The sequence below is a fragment of the Stigmatopora nigra genome, chromosome 10 (genome assembly GCF_051989575.1).
Source record: "Stigmatopora nigra isolate UIUO_SnigA chromosome 10, RoL_Snig_1.1, whole genome shotgun sequence".
In the NCBI taxonomy this organism is placed as follows: domain Eukaryota; kingdom Metazoa; phylum Chordata; class Actinopteri; order Syngnathiformes; family Syngnathidae; genus Stigmatopora; species Stigmatopora nigra.
Genome location: NC_135517.1, coordinates 8,746,130 through 8,760,777, shown reverse-complemented (window position 1 = coordinate 8,760,777; position 14,648 = coordinate 8,746,130). Strand labels below are relative to the sequence as shown.

General features: G+C 37.8%; 1 protein-coding gene across 1 annotated transcript; it reads right to left on the bottom strand.

The window, feature by feature from the left end:
• Window positions 1–933: 933 nt before the first annotated feature.
• On the bottom strand, window positions 934–12,358 carry LOC144202859 (protein kinase C delta type-like). The gene is made up of 17 exons (XM_077725919.1): window positions 12,121–12,358; window positions 7,709–7,839; window positions 7,217–7,489; window positions 5,846–6,014; window positions 5,243–5,274; window positions 5,040–5,125; window positions 4,537–4,666; window positions 4,312–4,412; window positions 3,839–3,920; window positions 3,591–3,712; window positions 3,334–3,507; window positions 3,095–3,186; window positions 2,944–3,006; window positions 2,679–2,817; window positions 2,382–2,570; window positions 1,927–2,055; window positions 934–1,779 (listed from the first exon to the last, which is right to left on the bottom strand). Exons 2-17 carry the CDS (start codon window positions 7,815–7,817, stop codon window positions 1,621–1,623), a joined length of 2,049 nt encoding a protein of 682 aa, XP_077582045.1. The 5' UTR covers window positions 7,818–7,839; window positions 12,121–12,358; the 3' UTR covers window positions 934–1,620.
• Between the last annotated feature and the right edge of the window lie 2,290 nt (window positions 12,359–14,648).

Sequence of the window (14,648 nt, the reverse complement as noted above, 5' to 3'; positions counted from 1 at the left end):
TCTTTAAATAGTATATATACATTTCAATAATACATTTATAACACGTTAATAAAAACAATGCCATATTAATAAAATCATAATGAATAAAAACTGCACATTGTTATGAGACCCATTGTGACTGTAAAGTGGTTGTTTAAAAAATGCATTTACAATTTTAATAAATAATTAATAATAAAACAAAATTACACTAAATTAAAATATAGTCTATTGTTCTAGCCTCCAATAACATGTTGAAGTTTCTGTAAATCACAACATACGTATTTAAGTACCATTGATAACGACTGACGTCAAATTCGTTTAAACATCGATGAGTGCCTGTGGATGCTCATTTCATCAACTGCAGCCTCCACCAGTCAAATGAATTGGACGTATAGCGCCGTCAATGGCAGCCAAAGTGTTAAATGGGTATAAATACTATAAAGGGACTTTAGGAGAACTTGATGGAGTCTTTGCCTGATTTGTGTAGGATAAATTATCACACATTGTGCAAAAGACATATGAACCCGGGTTTGGAAAGTGTGGGAGTCCACTGTAATTGGGATTTGGTTTTGATTTAAACCCTGATGCTCTTAAAATGGTTAGAGGTTGTCAAGGGCAGATCGGGTCACTGCAGCAATGTCTGCTTGCTCGCTTGTCATCGACTTGACGTCGAACCAGTGCGTGCAGTTACAACACCTGGCCGTAGGAGGGCAGCAGAGTAAACAAGTCTGCCCTACATAATTCCCTGGGGTATAAAACTATTCAAAAGGCCACTTTAGAGAGAATTTATAATATATAAATGTACCATTATATTTCAAGGACAAAAAAACTACATCTCAATTAGAGATTCTAAGAATGTGCACTTTGTCATGTCCCACAAAGAACAAATCTATTGATCTGCATGAGTCAGAGCCAATCCAGCATGTCTAGCTGAGTAAATGAGGAAAAAAATGATAGATAAATGGAAATTTTATTTATAATCACGTGTAAAATAATTAAAAAATGTACACTTTTCATTCAAAAGAAGCACTTTGCCCACTTAAAGTTCATAATGCTCATTAATATAAATACAACAGGTAGTAGTATCATTCAGTTTTTCGAACATTGATTTTTACCAGTGGTTGTGTTTAATGTCGTCTACGTGTGCAAGTTTAACACAGCTGAAAACTGAAAAAGAATAAATTAAATCATTTTCTTTTTAGGACATTTCATATTTACAATATTCAGCTCTTTTACAACATCTCCAGTATTTAAGTCAGTGCAGGAAGTCAGGAATTGACTTAATTGGTGTAATTTGCAAGGAAATTATAATCAATCAGATACGAGCAGAGTAGTGCTATAATGTCGACAATAACTACATATAATTTCTTTTCCAAGGCCTATTTAACATACAGTGATTGAGTCAGGAGTGATTACACTAGCAAAACAATGACACAAACAATAAGAAATAACCCTTCAGTTTTGATTATACTTAAAATGATATCTGAAGTCCCTTCATTACTTTGATAATGTTTTCTTCTCCCCTTATTGAGGTATTCAGTAAAATTCAACCATAAAAATGAAGGCATATAGGCCAGTGCTTATAACAGACAGAAAAAAAGTCAGCGACTGTGGCTAAGAAGTGGCCATTTTGGTCTTTTTTCATTTGCTTATCAGGTGTTCCAATTTAGGGTTGACAAAGGAAAATCCAAAAAATGCTGACTGATCCATAGATTCGATGAGGTTCTTGTCACCATGAGAAAGTCGAGGCTTTTCACTTAAGAACTCTCTGTCAAAGTTGCTGCAGTCACTTGGGGATTTCTGTGGACAGCAGGACTTTGGTTACCACATAATAGCGTACTGAGAAAAGTGCAAAACATGCCGGTGCCAAGATCGGGCTTGACAAATGTATTCTACGTATTCTGGGGACAGCACAAAAACATTTATGGATATCTGAAAGGTTCCTACCACTTTGGGCTTGAAAGGAGGCTCCTCTTGTCTCTTCTCCAGAGACGGCCAGTTGATACTTTTGAAGAAGGGCTCTGCACGGATGTTCCCAACAACACCAAGCCTACGAGTCGGATCTCGCTCAAATAACTGCAAAAATTATGGGAGGGGAAATACATTTTAAAAGGCAAAAAAAAAACTTAGAGTTGTGTTGATACATTATGGTTGCATGAACATTGCAAGGGACTTATAAAAAATGTGTAAATCATATGTTAATTTGGTATTTTAATTGGTCGTAAAGTACAGTGGGGATGAGTTAGTGCCTTTGCTTGAACATTTTAGGTTAAGGGATTCTGATTTTGGCTGTTTTACATTATAACTTACCTTGACCTTTTGTGTTACCAACTCAAATATCCAAATCACAACACTTTCTAACGTTCTACCAAAACACATCTAGAAAGAAACAGTATCATTACCAGCTCAAGCAATTTCTTGGCTTCCTTGGTTATCCACCGAGGAAAGTGAGGGGTGTCTGACCGGATGGACTCAAACAGCTCATCTTCATCATCCCCTTGGAAAGGTGACTGACCAATGAGCATTTCATACAGCAGCACGCCAAAAGACCACCAGTCTACTGAGAAGGTATATTTGTGTCCCAAGAGAATCTTCCATGAGTGATGAGAAAAGCAGGAAAATAATAAATTAATGCTGCATTTTTTTTTTCCCAGAACTTTTGACCAACTGCTATTTACAGGCACAATAATATGAAATACCTCTGGTGCAATATAGTCTGGTGTCCCACAGAACGTTGAGGCCCGGACATCTCCAAAGACATTCTCCTTACACATGCCGAAGTCTGCTATTTTGATGTGCCCATCCTTGTCCAGCATCACGTTATCCAGTTTCAGATCCCTATGTGGTATTAAAAAAATAATCCTGCTGTATTTTCAAATATCTAACATCAAGACTAAATAGTACATATATGTTCAAAATTTGGCAATGCAGTAAAATATGTAAAACATTTACTACATTTGTTACCTGTAGATTATTCCTTTTGAGTGAAGAAACTGCAGCCCTACTAATATCTCAGCAGAATAGAATCTAAAGGTTGGAATGCAATACAATCATACAATTGGACAATGTTCTTGGACAACATGATGATAAATAATCTCTTCGATTTGGCACATACGTGGCTCGGGCTAGATCAAAACGGCCTTTGTCTTGGATGTGGAACATCAAGTCGCCTCCATTGAGATACTCCATCACAAAAAAGAGATGTTCCTGGGCAGACAATGTGACCTTGTTAGCTCATTGTTGCAGATAAATCATAGTTCCAGTATAGAGAAGCGAAACAGTTGTCAGACAATTTTCTTGGTTTCAAGGGGTTCAAATAAGCACATAAATCCCAATTTTTGATGTTATGCTCACTTTAGACTGGAAGGTAGAGTAAAGGTGTGTGAGGAAGGGGTTTTCCCAAGCAAGGGCAAGAACTCGTTTCTCCACCATGGTACACTCGACGTCATCATCCATAAGAACCACGTCTTTTTTGAGAACCTTCACTGCATAGTACTGTCCTCGGCCCTTGAGCTCAGCCAGCAGGACCTGAGGAGGCAAAGTACTAACCAAGTAAGATCACCCATCCTTATTTAGTCAATACATTGATATGAAGTGAAAGACCCACTTACTTTGCCAAAGCTTCCTTTGCCCAAAACCTTATGGAAGACCAGGTGGTTGAGGGTGAGGTGTGGCCGCTTAACAGAGGGTGCAACTGAACTCGAGCTGTCGTTCACTTTCCCATTTTTATCAGCTAAGACACATTACATAACAGAGTGAACATAAAATTAAGAAATGCTGTATTTAAACAATTAACTAGAAAACTAAAATATAATTAAAAACAAATCTAATGTCTTAAACTGGTATGACAAAATCTTACCACCAGGGGCCGACCCTGCACTAAGGTCTTGGTAGATCCCAATTTCCTCTGTAGCGGTGGCGTCAGACTTCTTCAAGGATTTCTAGGATGCATAAAACAATTATCATGTATAGTTAACAGTGGTTTACAGCACATCACTGGCAAATCTATATTCCCATTTCCTGTAAGATTCGTCTAATTGACTGATCAGCTCAAATATGTAAAAGCTCTATTACTGCAACAACCAACGAGTCGCTAAATCCTTTATCTGCTCAATTCCCACATTAGTGCAGCCAATTGACTAGAAATACATTATACAATGTGTAAACCATAAGTACAAAAACTATATAAGGGAATTGATATACTCTATATGGTATAAAATAGAATGCATTTTTAGTCATGATTATACTATGTGGTGTAATCAGATATCAATTGATGGTTGTTTACTCCATACATAAAAAAATATAATGTGGTAAATGTCACTTGGTGCAAACCTTGGAGACTTGAGAAAGAGCCTCAGCAAGTAGCTTCTGGTTAATTCCACAGAGATTGGCCACTTTTTTCTGACAATAACTATGAACGTTCATACAACAGTCTGATAAGAATTAAAACAACAAAAAAGATTTATTAGTGATGTTGAACTGTGGATCAAAATGTCAGAAATGCGAGAGATTATTTCATCTCAAAATACTGTAAAGAAATTATTGTGCTGGCCTCACCTTCACATTTGAGGCCCTGTTTGTAAAGACCCCAGAGCAGACTACCACAGTGGTCACAGAAGGTGGGGCTTCTGTAGTTATAGAACTTGAAGCGATGTGGCATATCAATCTTGAAGCGCTCTTTCTTGAACTATGCATAAAGGATGCATACCCGGAAATTAGATCAAGTGAATGCTACAAAGAAGTACACTTTTTGCCTTTGTTTAACTTGAGTGAGACATTTTCATGTAGGTTTGAAGGGTTGCATGCGTGCAGTCATAAAAAGATATATAGAAATAATAAATAAGACCCTCTAAGGAGCTTGAGAATGCCCAGCCCAGGCATGACCCCCCCCCAAAAAATCCTTATTGTGCATTTAAGTCTGAACCTAGCATATTATATTGTGATCAAAATGTCTTACATTCTAAATGAAGTGAGTTAGATTGTTTTTTTAAATGAAAATAATTCCTGCCACAATAACCAATATCAGTAGGAAAAGTACAGTAAAATACTATTGGCCTCACCATTGTGTCACGACTGTTTGCTGCAGTTCCGGTGCACCTTCCAATGATCTTTTCGATGCACTTCTTGTGAATTGCGGCATTGCATTCTGTGTGGGTAAACACGCGAGTAATATATTTTAAAGATGTGAAAGCAATTTTAAAAAAAAATACATGCACCAACTGTCATATTACTGTGAGTAGTGAGGGGTAGTGTAAATACTCACGTCTGCATTTGTAGCCTTGCCTTTTCAGACCCCTGAGTGGAGAGAAAACAAAGCATTTGAAAATCACTGATTAATATTCTTTCAGTATAACACAGTGTTGCTCTGAACCAATACAACTTATGAAAATAATTGAACATGTTAATTTGATACTCCTCTGACAATTACAGACAGTTTTTGCTCAAGCTGCTAGATTTAATCTCAATAAGAATCAATGCCGTTTTTAATCAGTTCATAATGTTGTGGACTGTGAGTCTGCATATTTGGGATCATAATGACTCATCATACCAAGACTGTTATAAACAGGATCTACAATGTTTGACCAACGACCTGATGCGTTTCACATCTTAGAATAATAGAAGAAGCTTTACCCACATAATACAATGAATAAGAAAAAGAACACAAATAAGATTTGCTGAAAAAGTTGACCTCTGATATCACATTCAAGGAGCTCTCGCTTACAGTAGTTGGAATGCGACCAGACCGGGTGGATTTCACAGTTGATTCAATTTTGTTACAAAAAAAATGTGTCTTTGCCGTTTCCATCCTTTTTTTGTGTTTAAATATGGGGGAGGGGGGGGGGGGTTCAGGAAAGGATGCACTCACCAGAGAAACTCTCTGCACACAGAGCAAAAAGTAGGCTGGTGGAAAAAAGTGGCAGAAAACTCATGATTCTTGATGACGTGAATCCTGGGCTGTTTGAAAGCACCCCTCCTCTTGGTCAGGGTTACGAGTCCATCCTCTGGAGAAACTCTCACAGATGTTTTGTTTTGTGCTGTAGAATAAACAACAATAAATATAGATGAACAAACAAATAGTTCTATTTTTACTGTTGTTTGAAACACTGTTGTTTCTTAACAGGTCTTAGACACAAATGTATGAATTTTAATGTAATATTCTACATTAGGGTGAGCAGATTTTTAGTCCAGCTGAACATTAGGACACTTTTTCACCAATCCACTATCTGACCCGTGTATTCAGTGGAATTGTAGGTCAGAAACCTCACTAGTTAATCTATCTGTGCTTGTTTGAACAGAACAAAAACAAGGACCCACAGCGCCCTTTTTGTGAAATAATTGCCCACCCTTGTGCGAGACATACAAAGTTGGAAAATGTTTAAGACCAGGGAATACCATCACATAAAAAATTACAATGTTGATAAGTGGCTGATGCAAGTCTACAGCTTGGGGTCAAAAGTCCCTTGGAGAAGTTGGTGTAAGGCGTGAGAGAGGTAAACAATACAGCCCGCAACTATGGCGATAAGGAGAGTGGGCGGGTGAATGGAAGCACTTTGTCAGAGAAAGAGTGCCTTCAGAGACCACTGATTAGACTGAAAAGTGGAATGACGTTTAAGATAATCTCCTTCCTCTTTGCCTCCGAGTGACAGCTGCTTGTGTTTGCACAGTGCTTCCGCAGTAGGAGCCAAGAAGGGAGCAATATAGGAGAGAGTGAGGGAGGAAAATGGGGAATAGTGAAATAAAAGGGCAAGAATGCTATTTTCATAACTAGTAACAATATTCAGTGTTGATTTTCAAGAAACTAAGGCGAATATTTAGGGAGTTAATGAATATTCTTAAAAAAAGATGGCACAAATTCTTAATTGTATTTTGTTTTTTTACATGACATCTCATAGCAGTGGGTAATGAGGCATAGTTTCTAACGTGACCTCAAATGATGTTTGGACTAAAAACCCTGCTAGCTCAGCTCACTGTAGATTAGATAGTGATTTTCAATTTTACTGCAAGTTAAATGAGCTGTTTACCGCTATGCATGGTCAGTGGCATATCCTTAGCCCAATTAAAATGATGCTAAACGTGAAACAAGGACACGTTTCAGAGATCCATTGGTTGTTTCGTAACTAGGTTTCAGTTTTAATCATGATTAGCAGATACATTTTTTGTTGCTTTATTTTATTTTATTTTTTTTAAACCTCTTGTTGGCGTTTCTAAAACCCCGCGACAAATGAAGATGACCTACTTGCATCACTGTCCTCCAGGAAATACTGTACAGCAATTTGGACTTTCCCTGATGGGATCAAGTCCATCCAGAATTCAGCACGACCATTGGTCTTGGATGCCTTACAGCGTTCTGCGAGCACAGACACATCAACAGCAGCCTTTGCCAAGGCCTCTTCAGCGTTCTGCATCAGAACCACTTCCAGAACACGACCCTCATATATATGAGCGTCGAAAGCAGATTTCCATGATGGATACATAGTGGGCTTCTTCTGAATCAGTGTTTTCCCTCGTTCTGTGGAAAAATAATTGTTTAAGTTTGTGAAGAATAAATAATAATAATACTAATAATAATAAACAATCTGATGAGCACTGCAAAAAGAAACTAACAGGCCCTCAAAGTCACCCTTTAATGATACTGTCTGGTCTGAGGTTAAGATTTGATGCTCTATAAAACTGTTTAAATAAATCTGATTGTTATTTCACACGTTAGGAGATTTATTGCACATAGTACCTGTGCTGACAGACTCTTTCATCTTTATGGCACAAATCGGGGGTTCAGAATGAGCAGGCAGGTCACCCACATCATATGCATTGAAGGCGATGCGCAGGAAGGGTGCCATGGCAACAATTCACCTCAGCCTCCTGGGGAAACAGAATGGGAATTACTTTCGGTAAACCAAAGTATTCATCATCACAAAAACACCTCTTCCAGTAATCCCACAAATCTGTGTTTACTGTTTAAGACACGCCCTTAAGTTTCTCCAAGAGAGCTCGACGCCATTATAACTCACATAGTGATCTCATTTGGAAATACAATACAGAAGTAATGTAGTCCATAATGAACCGCAAACATAGTTCAAAATGCAAGAGTTTTCCTTTGAATTCTGTACAAAAAAAGTGAAAAACAAATACTGGTACTCGTCTACTGTGGGGTGGAGGAAGTTGTGTCCCCAAAGAGGGTGGATAAACAGAGTGTAGTACATGCATGGGGTAGGGGCAGGGCAGGAAAACATTATGCGAGACTCCTGAGAAAAGAAAACTTAATGATACAACATTGCTCCTAAATGTTGAGTCCGTTTTTGTGTGTGTCGGGGTGCGACTGCATGTGTGCGTTTTCCTGCAAAGTCAACAACTTTTCTCAAGAATTTGAACATGTGAACGGATGAACTGCGTGCAGATAAAAGCTTTGTTATGCATTGAATTTGTGGAAATTGTTCTTTTGAAGGGGACATTACAAGTCAAAACCAGTCTGACAGGTGGTTTAACGTTGACAGCTGCTCATTTGCACGTCAAAAGAACACACAACGTGCAAAAGCAACTCATGGAATAAATAACATTCTTTCCAGAAACCTGAATAACTACATTGGAAAAGTGTTACTGTGCTAAAAGCACTTCATGTTCCGCGAAAAGACACATCGAAACAAAATATTTATGTTGTTTATCAGCTGTAAACCATTCAGCAAAACAACTTAAGGGCACTCCATGAAATAGCCCAGTGAGCAAATTGCAGACGAATAAGTTAGAAGTCAAACACACAGCACAGCAGTAACATCACAGTACCAAAAAAAAAAAAAAATAGACAGCATATTCATTCATTCATTGATTTTCTGAACTAGTTATCCTCACAAGGGTCATGTGGGGTGCTGGAGCCTATCTTAGCTGACTTTTGGTGGCCAGCCAATCGCAGGGCATGAGGAGATGGACAAGCATTCAAGCTCATACTCATACCTAGGTGTAATTTAAGGTGTTCAATCAGCCTACATGCATGTTTTTGGGATGTAGGTAGAAATCGGATTATGCGGAGAAAACCCACAAAAGTCAGGGGAGAACATGCAAACTCCACACAGTAAATCCATCGGTATACTACGCATTGATGCTCACTTAGCTAATCATTGGTATACTGTAAAGGGATATAACCAAAATATAAACAAAAAGTGCTCAAGACTGAGCAATCTAATGAACGTAAGTCATAAGTAAGCTTCTCTCCTGTGTTAGAGTAACCTACTCCCTTACTCAATGTCAATAAGCCTCCTTTCACATTATATTGTATCACATTGTAGGACGCTCAAGTGTAAATCTGACCCAATCAATAATGGCAAAATGCCCAAAAGCTTATTTGGTTTCAGTGTCCCGGTACTTTTCATGCTGCTTCAGCACAAGCCTGTCACTTTGTTCATAGCAAGACCAGCACTCTGTAACTCAAGTGAAAATATGTAAGGTGGGAAATTCATTTCACCCAAAAATGGAAACTTGAAAAGGTTGTCCAAGGCCCCAATCTCGTGATAAACAAATGTGTTTTACATATTTATGTCACAGATGTAATTCTATTATTTTAATGGTGGTGGCTTTTTGTATGTTATAATGAATACAAAATATAATTATAATTTTCAACCAAAATTACAAGCCAAATTACATAGATCCCAGCACACAAAATCACCATGACATCTCAGTGTAATCAACATTTTATACATAAAAAAAACACTTAAATTGTTCTCAATTTTTTTTTATACAAAGTTGCTACACAAGCACAGCTGCTGACACACATGCATGTAAAAATACATAACTTCCTCTTTCTTAAGAGCAAAGGCCTAGTTGCTATTGTGGCTGTATGACCATCTCAACCAGAATGTGAAATAAAATGTATGTTGATGAGGCACAACCAATGTTAAGTTGCTTTTTTTCCCAGAAAGACTTTTTGGGCTGATCCTAATAACACAACCACTGTGTGTTTATCGGAAAAATAGCGTTGGGGCTTTTTCCTTTTACTGTTGCAGACGAGGAAGTGGAAGTATGTGACAGAATGAAAGACACTTCAGACAGATGCCTGACTCCCTGAGGAAACACCAGCTGACGCTTATTTATTTAAAAAAAAAAAGAAGAAGTCAAAGAAGGAGAGAAACTGCGAATTGACTGGCCAGCGATTCCGGCCCCCGCCTGGTGCCCATAGTTAGCTGGGATATGCTCCAGCACCCCCCACGACCCTTGTGAGAATAAGCGCTTCCAGAAAATCAATTAATGAATAAATGAAAAAGAAGGAAAAATAGCTGTGCTTGACAATGGTCATATAACCTGGTGTGAGTTCACGGGTAAGTATATATTTACATACATACACTCAATAGACAGGTCCAAACATTCTCTTGAACATCTACAGGAACAACTTTCTTAGCAAAGTCTACTCTGAAAAGGCAAACCAAAAATGTGTTATAAGTGTACAAATATATGAATGGTCGTCAAGCTTTTTACTGCAGCACAGCGGTACATAATATAGCCACACACTAATAACCTTGAACAAAGCAGCCTTTAATGAATTTCAGCAGAGAGCAGCTTGACAGAAGCAAAGCCCTCCCTTCGTTAACTAAGCAAGATTAATGTCAAACACTCATTCTCGTTGCCCACACGCAACACGCAGAGACACAGAGGTCAATAAAGGTCAGTAACATGAACCGGAATGTACATAAAAGTACGTTGTTCCCAGATAGCAAATTAAAAATTGCTGTTATACAATGGAGCAGTCCTTTATTATACGACAGTTTATAGGTTGTTTCTAACTCCTTTGCCAGCTTTTTGACAGGGTGCCAAACCTGCTATTCCAGCAGAGCAGGTACCCCCCCCCCCACTCAGTTTTTCTGCATGCTCATCAACAACAGTATGCATACTTGCCCCATTAGAGACTTTTAACATTTGAGCTGGGTGTCTTTAAGCATACAGGTGAATCACTGTAGCTGATCCCAAGACACATTTTCAAGGTAGAACTTTACACAAGATTTTTTATGTGGCAAAAAGGCTGACTACTGGACCGATAGCTGGAAAGCACCCTCAATTTGAGAAGCTATAAGTTGTTCAGGATACCATAATGTATATTGACATGACAGTGCCTACATGCAGATATTAGATGCAAATTTTACATACAAATCCAATATTTTTTAAATAATTGTGCTGCTTCCAAAAGAATCAGCAGTGGCGCGATAAGGAGAAAAGATTAATAGGAGTGAGACACTTACAGATGATGTTAGTAATAGAGAAAATGCATCCAAAAAATACCACGTTTACTAATAGAAGGGGAGGAAATGTTAAATGTGAGCACTGAGGGAAATTGGTATGAAGTCTTTTTGGGATATACTTCCAAGGTGGAACTTGACCTGAAGTTTAAGGTGGCAGAAGGGCAAAGAGTTAAATGATCATTGGGGAGCAACCTCAATTTGAGAACCTCATAGATCTTCTGGATTCCACAATCGAATATTGACAAGACACTGTCTGTAGGCAGATAGTATTACGTACAAACATCGTGCTTCTAGAAGAACTGATTTAAAGGAATGTGACTCTTTCTAAAGAAGGTAGATAAAGAGAGAATATAATGACCAAAAGACACCTTCAATACAAATAGAAGATTTGTTAAAGATGAGCACTAAGGACAACTGGTTTGAGTTTTTCCTAGTTTATTGAGAAAATATGCCTGATCAGTTGAAGTACTCTCTAAATTAATAAATGTATTTATTTTTTGAACTTTAGTGACATTCTCTGTTTTATCATCGATTCAAGTAGGACTAAAGTCACGCATTTTGCCTCACCATGCAAACTTTACCTTTGTCTTCATCGGGTACGTTTCTATTCAGAGCTTGGATGCATTTCAAAGTGAAAGTGTACAAAGTTATAGAAAGCGTCACTTGCTGCGGTTGCCATAGGATGCGACCTGGCACTAGTAGGAATTTATAAAGCAAATACTCCTATTTCTAGTGAATGTTTAAAGGGAGTCATTTTTTTCTTCATACGAAAAGAAAAGATCAATTTCAATTAAAAGAAGGCACGCATCAAAAATAAATCCTCTCTTCTTCCCGTAGGCAAACGTGATTTGTTGCCGTTTGCAATTTATTAAGCAAAATAAAACTCTGCATTAAACGCTGCAATGAGAAAAGGGCGACTTACCGCTTACGCCAAATCGCAAAGTGTCACGCGATGGCGAGTTTCCTCTTTGAGAACACTTATCGTCCCCGGGCAAAGTCAACTTGTGCACTAACTCTTCTGCAGTGCTCTAAAGCTGCCAGTTTAAAAACAAAATGTGATGCGGATAGTTGAAAAAGGCTGCATGTGTGTGTCGCTTAACTGGCTTCGTGTAGTGCGTCTCTAGTGTCGCCCAGCTGCGAAATGCTGTCACTTTGCGGTGGCTCCGCACTTCTAGCAAGTCGGAGCTATGACGTCATCCAGGTGCTTTCCATGACAAAGAGATACCTGTAAAGATCATTTATATAACACTAGATGTCTGATGCGCGCCCAGAGTCAATGCAGACAAGCGTCTTCACATATAATACGTCACAATAATACAAGTTTAAAATATTTTAGTGGTGAAAAATCACTCTTTCCAAACTTTGCAATGGGTGGCCCATTGGTTATTGTGTTAGCCTCACAGTTCTGGGGTCCTGGCTTCAAATCCAGGTCGGTCCACCTATATGGAGTTCGGATGTTCTCCCCGGGCCCTCGTGGGTTTCCTCCAGGTACTCTGGTTTCCTCCCACACTCCATTATTTTGAATTTTAACTCAGTCAACTACATAACAGTATTTGACACTTATGACCTTATTGATTATGATCTAAATAATTATTTTTTTATGATTATAGTATTTTATTTACACTGAGAACAGGGATTCAAGTCATTGAGTGCTTGTACAAATGTTACAATATAAAGAAAGCTTCTTTAAAGTTTCTTGCACAACTTCCCATCTGTAGTGGAATTGAAAGTATGATCAAAACGCTTAAAATAGGTCACTGCACGCTGTATTGTGTGTTTTACTGTAAGCGTGTTTGTTTCACCCGCAGTCAACATAGACACATTCAGTGGGAAGATCCAGATCGTCACGCATTTCTAAAATGGCCCTGCCCACATAATTTCCACTGCCCTACTCCTGCACAAAGCAAAGTGGTCAACATGTTGCCGAGTCATCATCCCGCACCCTCCAAATCTGTACAACTATAAGAGGGAATGGAGCAGTACATTGAGATGGTCTGTCTCAGCGCCTAATGAGCTATTTATAGTTGTGAAAAGATCATAACAACGAGCCATATTTAAGTTCCATAAGATGTAATATTGGCAAAAGTTGTCAAATCCAAACAGTGACTCACCAGAATTACTTAGAAAATAAAATTGAAATGAATTGAGTTCATTTTTTTTTACTGCAGTTAATCACAAAGTTTGTCACTGCAACAATTATTCTTGCTATCAATGCAAAAAGCATTTACATTTTTTTCCCCTCTTTTGGACAACTCATTGCCCTGTCAAACAATTGTATTTTTAACATACTGTACTTTTCATCGTGTCTTCAAGACCTGCTGCTCCATGTGTTCCCCGCTCATAAAAATAATTACATTGAATACAGTAATTATCTACGCAAGAGAAGTGTACTTTTTGTTTGTGTGTTATCTGGAAATTCATTTGCTAGCATCTCCACACGAGAGGTATGCCTTCTTGTTTCTCACAATGTACCAACATAACCGGTTTGTGACTCCTGTAAATACAATAATTTTTTTTCCCATCTCAAATCTGACGAGATCTCAACTTGTGCTACATCTTAGGTCAAGGGTGTCAACTTGATTTCACGTGGGCCGGACTATATTATATATTATATTTAATTTTTTTTTAATATAAATGGATTAAAATAACTGGATTAAAACCCTGAATATCCATTTTTTTATAGATCTAAAACAATGTTTGTTTTAGCTTTATTAAAATATATTTTTAGATCTTACACAATTATTTTTGAACTAAAAACAGAGAAAACAATTATTAAAAATGACAATTTTTGATTTTAAAGAGGGAAAATCTGGAAATGTAATATACATCTATACTCACACAGCAAACAGAACTATATGTCTCTTTTTTACACAATTTGACCACCTCGATTATTAAACCAGTAATCCAAAACAGAAGACATGCTGTTATATTTTTAAGTAAAATATGTAAAATCTAGTTTACAACACCCAAAATAGAGCACTGGAGAGAAAGAAGGATTGTGTTTGGATTGCTGCAACCTGGAAACTTTCTAACCACAGTATCTTTGTGTTACCTATATGGACTGCTCAGACTAAGGAAGAAAGGACCCTTTCACCTTTCCGAGTGAATGTTGATTGGATTTTCCAAGAGGACCAGTAAAACTTTAATAAGGTGTACCGTAGGGTTTAGTCTAAAAGGCCTGGACCAATAGAGGACGAGTGTTTTTACTTTTGAAGTTTTTATCAGTTTAGCATCGAGGTTAATTGCAAAAACCACATTTGTGTTCAGAAAGCTTTGTCATCTGGTTAAATGTCCCGCTCAATAATATTGCAAATATTGCAAAAAGTAAATGTCAACAATTAAATTTAATGCTGATATGATTAATTTATGATAGTAGTGCAACATTTTCTGACATCTGGGGAAAAAGTTTGAAAGGTAGTTTCATTCAATAACGCCTCAAGAAAGATTAAT

Excerpts from the sequence above, each read along its gene's own strand:
- LOC144202859 (XM_077725919.1), bottom strand. The coding sequence starts at position 7,817 with ATGGCACCCTTCCTGCGCATCGCCTTCAATGCATATGATGTGGGTGAC. Across the intron at positions 5,126-5,242 it reads GCAAGGCTACAAATGCAGAC|AATGCAATGCCGCAATTCAC; the intron begins GTGAGTATTTAC and ends TTACCCACACAG. Across the intron at positions 4,667-5,039 it reads CAAACAGTCGTGACACAATG|TTCAAGAAAGAGCGCTTCAA; the intron begins GTGAGGCCAATA and ends CTTTATGCATAG.